At 45.7% G+C, this 7,906-nt stretch overlaps 1 protein-coding gene across 1 annotated transcript in view; it reads right to left on the bottom strand.

Annotated features, from left to right (window-relative positions):
• mtmr11 (myotubularin related protein 11) overlaps window positions 1–7,906 on the bottom strand; it is a 39,464-nt gene that overhangs the window by 4,778 nt on the left and 26,780 nt on the right. The window contains exons 11-16 of the mRNA XM_088327639.1: window positions 7,864–7,906; window positions 7,716–7,786; window positions 5,157–5,329; window positions 4,080–4,250; window positions 2,389–2,598; window positions 1,011–1,325 (exon numbers count right to left, since the gene is read on the bottom strand). The exon at window positions 7,864–7,906 is cut by the window's right edge and continues 36 nt beyond it. Coding sequence (XP_088183765.1) covers window positions 1,011–1,325; window positions 2,389–2,598; window positions 4,080–4,250; window positions 5,157–5,329; window positions 7,716–7,786; window positions 7,864–7,906 — 983 coding nt within the window. The remainder of the gene's footprint in view (window positions 1–1,010; window positions 1,326–2,388; window positions 2,599–4,079; window positions 4,251–5,156; window positions 5,330–7,715; window positions 7,787–7,863) is intronic.

Here is a 7,906-nt window from a genome sequence, read left to right on the forward strand (position 1 = left end):
GGACTACACGACTGGAGTCGGTCAATGACCTGAAAAGAGCTTGAACGGCCGTTCCCAAGGTTACTGTAAGTAATACACTAAGACGTCATGATTTAAAGTCACACGTGGCACGAAAAGTTCCCCTGCTTAAACCAGCACATGTCAAGCCCAGTCTTAAGTTTGCATATGACCATTTGGATGATGCAGAGTCATGGGAGAAATTTTTGTGGTTAGATGAGACCAAAATAGAACTTTTTGGACATAATCCCACGAAGCGTGTTTGGAGGAAGAAGAATGAAGAGTACAATCCATAGAACACCATCCCTACTGAGAAGCATGGGGGTGGTAACATCATGCTTTGGGTGTTTTTCTGCACATGGGACAGGACGAGTGCACTGCATTAAAGAGAGGATTACTGGGCACAACCTCCTTCCCTCAGTTGGAGCATAGAAGATTGTGGCTGGGTCTCCCAACACGACAACGACCCAAAGCACGCAGCCAGGAAAACCAAGGAGTGGCTCCGTGAGAAGCATATCAAGGTTCATGATTCACCCAGCCAGTCCCCTGACCTGAACCCAATCGAAAATCTTTGGAGGGAGCTCAAACTCTGTTTCTCAGCGACAGCCCAGAAACCTGACTGATCTAGAAAAGATCTGGAGGAGTGGGCTAAGAACCCTCCTGCAGTATATAATTTATTTATAATATATAATAAAAAGAAGGTGTAATTGCACATCCACACTGCATGGTGGCAGTGTGCAACTTTAAGTGACCAAAAATAATATATTATAAGTACATAAGAAAAGTATTTACGGAGTATTTTTCTTTCACTTTTATAGTTGTACTGCGACAAAAAGCATATTTTTAAAAAAAGTTGACTACTCAATCCCAAATAAAGGTGTCATTGTACATCCACAACAGTAGGTGGCAGTGTGTACTGACAACTACACATATTAATGCCTGAAGAAACTACCCCAAAAAAAAAAAAAAGATCATTTTCACAATACTTCTTCATGACATTAGCAAACACGTACCTGCGCATGTAGCGCCCCCCGGTGGTAGCACTCCTTCCACAGGCCCAGGCAGGGCCCCAGAAGGAGGGGCAGCAGGGGTTGGAAGGGGTATGGCTTGGAAGGGGGCGTGGCCTCAGACAGGAAGCAGGCCTTGAGCAGCCTATCCAACGCCGGCACGCCCTCGCAGGACGCCGCCCTCCGGTGACTCTTGCGGTAGACGCCCGAGAGGCCGGCCACGCCCCCGGAACCGCCCGCTCGCCACGGCGGCAGATTGGCCGGGCAGGAGAAGACGCCGCGTGATAGGAGGAAAACCGAGCCGGGCGGGGCATCGCTTTGCTGGGGGCGGGCAAAAAAAATGGGACATTTAAAGAGACGGTGTGCACCGTTTGACTGGACACTGCCCGGAAAAGGTCAAAACATGTATTACGAATAGTATTCTGTATTCGCGTTTCACTTTATTATTACATTTTTATATTAAGTGACGTGACCGCACCATTTTCCTTTAAGGGACAGTGTGTATTTTGGACCACTAAATCTCGCTGTATAGTGTCATACAGCCTAAAAAGAGTGCTAAAATGCACAAAAGGAATACAAACCACCGATTCTAAGCGACCAAAAAGATAGCTTTTTCCTATTTATTTTTTTTGCCCAGACTTTTGTGAAAAAAAAATAGAAAAGAGAAAAAGGAATTAAAGAAAATGAAAAAAAGAAGATTAAAAGAAAATAATAGAAAAGAAAAGAAAAAGGAAAAGAAAAAAAGTAGAGAAGAAAAAGACAGGCTTTGGGGTAGAACATTTTATTCAATACTGCCCCTAAAGGTCAAAACGTGCAATAACACCCACGAGTCGTTTTAACTGGGTATATATTTATTTTTTAATTAGGTTTATTTTATTACTATTTTATAATGATTGCACTATTATTTTTAAGTGGGTATCTTAGTATGCTTTACTCTTATTTTACTTTATAATGATATTTCTTTACAACTCTGTCAGGAAAGTCTTATTTTTATTTTAAACATGAAAAAAAAAGCAAAACAGCAAGCGAAAGAGGAAAAATAAAAAAGAGGAAAATATGAAAAAAGGGGGGAAAATTAAATGAAAAAGAAATTTTAAAAAAGACGGAAACATGAAAGGTGGAAAAAAGAAAGTAAAGAATGAAAAAATACATTAAAAAAAGAAAAACGAAAAAAATAAAATAAAAAAGTAGAAAAAGAAGTGAAAAAGGGGGGAAAATAAAAAAATAAAAGAGGAAAAACAGGCAGGTTTTGGGAGGTAAATCATGTCAGCCATCTTGGTCAGCCTCATGTAAAACCAATAGAAATGTTTCCACCTACGAGTACTTAAACCCCACTATGAGGCGCCAAACACTACACACTGTCCCTTTAAGGAGTTGGTCTTACCCTTTGGGCGTCCGCGTTGAGGTTCCCGTTGAGGAGGGGCGTCGCCGGCGGGGAGACAGGGCATCTGACTGGCTGCGTGAAGTTCAGCCGGCGCCGCTCGCCGTACTGAAGCGACCAATCCCAAACCGGCGGCAGGGGCGGCTCGGCCACGCCCTCCGGGGGGAGGGGCTCTCGCCAGCCCTCCACCGGCGTGTAGCATTGGCCCGGGTTCTAGAAAAACACACGCTTTACGTGAGCCGCGTGTCACTCGGGAACAAAACGGCGCCGCGAGCAGACTCTCTGAAGTGATCGACGGGAGCCGGCTCCCTACCGATCGAGACATCGGTGTGTCATTTGCGAACATAAAGGCTTTATGAGCCAGCTCTTTGAGGTGAACGACAAAAGCCGGCTCCCTTCCAGACACCGATGTGTCGTTTGCTAAAGTAAATGTTCTCCGAGTCGGCTTTTTGAAGTGAACCCCCAACAATCAGTCGCTGGCTCTCTTCGACATAGTGATGCATCGTTTCAAAACCTAAAGGCTCGATGAGCCAGCTCTGTGAAGTGTACAACAGGAGCTGGATCCCCAGAAACAAGAAGCCGGTTCCCTCTGAGATGGCGGTGTGTCATTGGCAATTGTAACAGCTTTATTGGCTGGCTCTTGGAAATAAAATACATCATTTGAAAACCTAATGGCTCTATGTAAAGTAGGCTTAAAAGTATTTGCTCAATGGTGTGTATTCCTAAATCAGTTTCATGTTCCCTTTTGTTGTTACCTAGTCTTCCTGTCTTGTTTCTCACCACCCCCACGGCTGTCCAGGGGGATGGTCTTTTTTCTCTTTGTCTCAACATTCCAGTACTTGTGACTTTAATAAAACACAGCGCAGAAGGGGGGAGGTTTTCGGAAAGAGCACGGCTAGCGAGACAAAATCTCCCTTCTCCAATTGCAGTTGTAAAAACTAAACAGGTCTCATGCCTGGTGTATTTTCTAGCGTTAGCCTACCTTTAAAGCTCTCCCACATGTAAGTGGTCCCTTTTTAGACCCCACATTCAATGAATCATCTCTTTGAAGTGAATGTCAGGAGCTGGCTCCCCACCAATCGAGAGCCGCCTTCCTTCGGGATAGTGAGAACGTAACGGCTTTACGAGCTGACTTTTTGAAGTAAAAGACGGGAACCACCTCCCTTTGAACAGTTATGTGTCGTTGGCTTATGTAATGGCTCAATGAGCCAGCTCTTGGAAGTCAACAAAGGGAGCCAGCTACCTATAAGTGAAGCGTTGTTTGTAAACATAATTGCTCTATAAGTAAGTGATGAGAGTCAGATCCCTTGGAAATTGTGATGCCTCATTTGCGAACTTAACAGCTCTATTAGCCACCTCTTTGAAGTGATAGACCGGAGCCAACTCCCTAAAAATCAGTAAATGGCTCACTGCATCATCATTTGCAAACGGAACAGCTGTTTTAAGTGATGAATGGGAGCCAACTCCCTTAGAAATAGCGACGTGTCTTCGGCAAACGTGACGGCTCTGCGAGCCTGCTCCCCAGCAATTAAGAGCCGGCTCCCGTCAATATAGTCATGCCATTGCCGACATAAGGGCTCTGTGAGCCATCCCCATAAAGTAAACGACAGCTCCCATCACTCCTTCAAAGGGAGCCGGCTCCTCGCCAATAAAGATCCTGCTCCTTTCCTTCCGGAAGCGGCGAGAGCGGGTACCTGCGTCCTTCGGCATCGTTGTCGCTGGCAATCGGCGAGGAAGCTGGAGAACAGCGGCAAGTGGTAGCTGTCGTGCAGCGCCAACAGGAAGTCGTCCGTCAGCTGGAACCTGGAGGGGAATTGAGCCCACAACTGCCAGACGCAATCCACGAACAGCAGGAAGATGGGAGCCTGCGGCGGACAGAAATGTCAATGCGGTAAAAAAAGAAATATGGGGGAAAAAACTAAAGGTGAAAGCAGCAAGATGTCCGACAAGCATGTCAGCTCCCTCTAGTCTGGCAATCAGTCGAGGGGTGTCCTCTGTCCACTTGCCCGAAGACAGATGGGATGGGCTCCAGCACCCCCGCAACCCTACTGAGGATAAGCGGTGCAGATAATGGATGGATGGATGGATGAATGAATGGATAGTTACAGAATGATATCCTGAGCTGGATAAATACATTTGTTTGAAAGTCCCTATTTCGGATGAGACGTTGAAAACATTGTATATTGGACATTTTTGGAGTGAATTTTGTCCCCCATTCGCATAAAATGTCCCCCCTGTTCCTGGATGTACTGTAAAAAGGTTACTGTATGACACCCTGAGCTGGACCACCATATTTCTCTTGCATTTTGAAAGTCCTTTTTTCAGACGAAAGGTTGAAAACATCGAATATTGGACATTTTTTATCGTCGCCGGCAACTTTAATCGCGGCGTGTTTAAGGACTGTTCTTCCCAAATCCATTCAACACGTGGACAGAGCAATTAGGGGAAAAACACTGGACCGTGGGTACAGTAAGATCAAACATCGAGTTGGATCCGCCCATCTCTGTCTGTCCCTCACCCCCTCATACATACCCCCCTCCAGAGGAAACAAAGCCTATACAACAAAGACAGTTAAAACATCTTTGTACCTTTATCACTTTGTTTTCCTTATCCTCACTGTAAAATGTGGACCTGGAGTGCCACGTCCAATTTCGTTGTCACAATGACAATAAAAGTATATTCTATTCTATTCTATTTTTGGAGTGACGGTTAGCAGTGTGAACTGTGCCCCGTAAGAATCAAATGTCCCCAGCGATCCTGTCCCCCGTCACCTGTTCTTTGGGGTTGTCTCGGTGGAAGTTGGCCCGGGTGAGGAAGGGGTGCCCGGCCGCCAGCCATTCTTTCTGGACCAGACTCTGGAAACCCTGCCGGCTGCGGCAGTGCTGGTCGCACATGACTTGGACCAGGCTGGCCACCACGCAGCTCAGGTCGCGGTCTTCCGCTTCTGAAAACACAAAAAGAAAAACCTCAAAACTCCATTCTCGTGATGGTTTTTCAGGGTCGCTCAGGTGTGGGGGAAAGATACGGTTCCCGGGCTGCATGCGGACCGCACCTGGCTTTTTAATCCAGCCTTTTTCGTGGCCAAATTCAAGCACTTTTATTCGGATGTTTCCAGGACCTTCAAAGGAAGAAATCCAGCGCCGATCAAAAACGTTTTTTGGGGTGTCTTTAATGTCAAAACAATGTCGCTATCTTGCTGCTAGCACATACTATTTTTGTGTCAGTGGGCTGCTATAAACTGAGAGGAATTCTGCCTCATCAATACACAAAGATTGGCGACGTGGCATTTGTTTATGAACATGGAAAGGGCTCGAGAGCAAGGGGTATCAAACAGGCGGCCCGCGGGCCGGATCAGGCTGAGGAAGTACAGGAGAAAAAAACAAGCTGCAAGTTGAAATATGCCCACTTGATTATGATAAAGTCAAGTGCCTCACACACGCACTGTAGTTGTATGTCTCTTTCTCTCCCTCCTTTTCTCTTTATTTGTTCCTCTTTTTCTCTCTGTGTCTTTTTACCTTCTTTTGCTCTCTCTTCCTTTAATCCTTTTCTCTCGCCTTTCTCTCTTGCTTTCTATTCTTGTCTCTCTCTCTTTCAATTTCTCTTTGTATTTCTTTCTTTCTTTCTCTCCCTCTCTCAATCTTTCTCTTTTGTTTCTCTCATTCTCTCTCTCTCTCCGTTTGTCTTACACCATCTTTTTCTCTCCCTCTCTTTCTCATATTTCTTTCTCCTCAATCTACTAGTCCAGCCCCTCTCTCTCTCTCTCTCTCTCTCTCTCTCTCTCTTCCACCCTTTTCTCCCACTCTCTCTCTTTCACTATGTGTCTCTTTTTCTCTTCCTTTGTTGCTCTTTATCTTTTTCTCTGTCTGTGTCTTTTAACCTCTTTTGCTCTAACTTCCTTTTTTTCTTTTCTCTTTCTCTCTTTATACTCTTTGCACTTTCTATTCTCTTTTCTCTCCTTTTGTCTTTCTATTTCTCTTTGGATTCCTTTCTTCCTCTCCCTTTCTTTTCCCCCTCTCTCACGCCTTTTTATCTTTTGTTTATCGCTCTCTCTCTCTCTCTCTCTCTCTCTCTCTCTCTCACTCTTTTTCTTTCTTTGTCCCGCCCTCTCTCCCTTTCCCTCCCTCTTTCTCTTATTTCTTTATCTCCTTTTCTTTCTCTTTAATCAACTAGTCCGGCCCCTGAAAGAATGTTTGTTCTGTGGTGTGGCCCCAAAGTTAAACACCCCTGCTCTAGAGGACGTCCAACTGGCGTGGAGTGCAAGACAAAAAAAGAAATACTGCATGTATAAAAAGAAGAAAAAGGAGTCCAGTTTGGACTCATTTGAATGATATGGATTGCTCGGAAGCATTCAATTTTCAACCTTAGAGATTGTTGATCTGACTTATTCTGTTTGATATTTTTGGTTTTCCAGTCAATCATTTTTTAAACATACATTTCCCCCCATTTGATCATTTATTCGGCACACTGAAGAGTTTACATTAGATCTGTGAATATTTGAATTAGCAGCACGGCAGCGCAGTGCTTAGCGCATGTGCGACACAGTTCATGTCTTGGGAACCTCCTGCGCGGGTTCAAATCCAGCTCCAGACTTCCTGTGCAAAGTTTGTATGTTCTCCCCGTGCTTGCGTGGGTTTCTCCAGGCACTCCGGTTTCCTCCCACGTTCCAAAAACATGCATTTCAGGTGGATTGGCCGCTCCAAATTGTCCCTAGGTGTGAATGAGCGAGCGAGTCGTCTGTCCCCGTGTGCCCTACGATTGGCTGGCAACCAGTTCAGGGTGTCCCCTGCCCACTGCCCGATGATTGCTGGGATGGGCTCCGGCACCCCCGCGACCCTACTGAGGATAAGCGGTGTAGCTAATGAGATGAGATATTTGAATTGATTTTTCATGTGTTTTTCAGGGATGGGCTGCAAAACATGTCAAATGACTACATCATTTGGTGCATCAGGTTTTATTATGATTGATGAAAAAAAAACCTACTAAACAATTTGAAAACTGAAGGATGAAGCGGGCTTTATTCAAACAGAGCAGATAACAATAAGTGGCTTGGGGCAAGGCATAGCCTGCAGCCAAGTGGATCACAGGAGTGGCTAGAGGAAGAAACAGAGGAAAAAAAGTTGAAAACTGAAAGATAAAGCAAAATTTTGTTTACAGATCAACTATAAGTAACAGGAGAAGCTAGTGGCAAGCCATGGATTGTAGCCAGGTTAGCCAAGGCTAAGATGAGTGGCTAGAGAAGGAAAAGGTTGGAAAAAAAGCAGGAAACAACAACTAAAAACCGTGCATAACGCGACGGCTGTTTCGGAGCAAAGCGGGAAGCGAGCGCTCACCTTGCAGCGCTACGGTCATGTGACCGCCACGCAGGAGACAAGCCACCTCCGACGCCCTCTGCAGGCAACACCTGCCGACGGGAGAGACGGAGAGCGTCGGTGCCTTTTCGCGCGTATGCCGACGGCCGAGGCCACGGAGGCCACCCACCTGCTGTATTCCAACCAGCGCGTGGCTTCCAGCGTGGACAGCC

The sequence above is a fragment of the Urocampus carinirostris genome, chromosome 2 (genome assembly GCF_059441175.1).
Source record: "Urocampus carinirostris isolate Australia breed hairy pipefish chromosome 2, RoL_Ucar_1.0, whole genome shotgun sequence".
In the NCBI taxonomy this organism is placed as follows: domain Eukaryota; kingdom Metazoa; phylum Chordata; class Actinopteri; order Syngnathiformes; family Syngnathidae; genus Urocampus; species Urocampus carinirostris.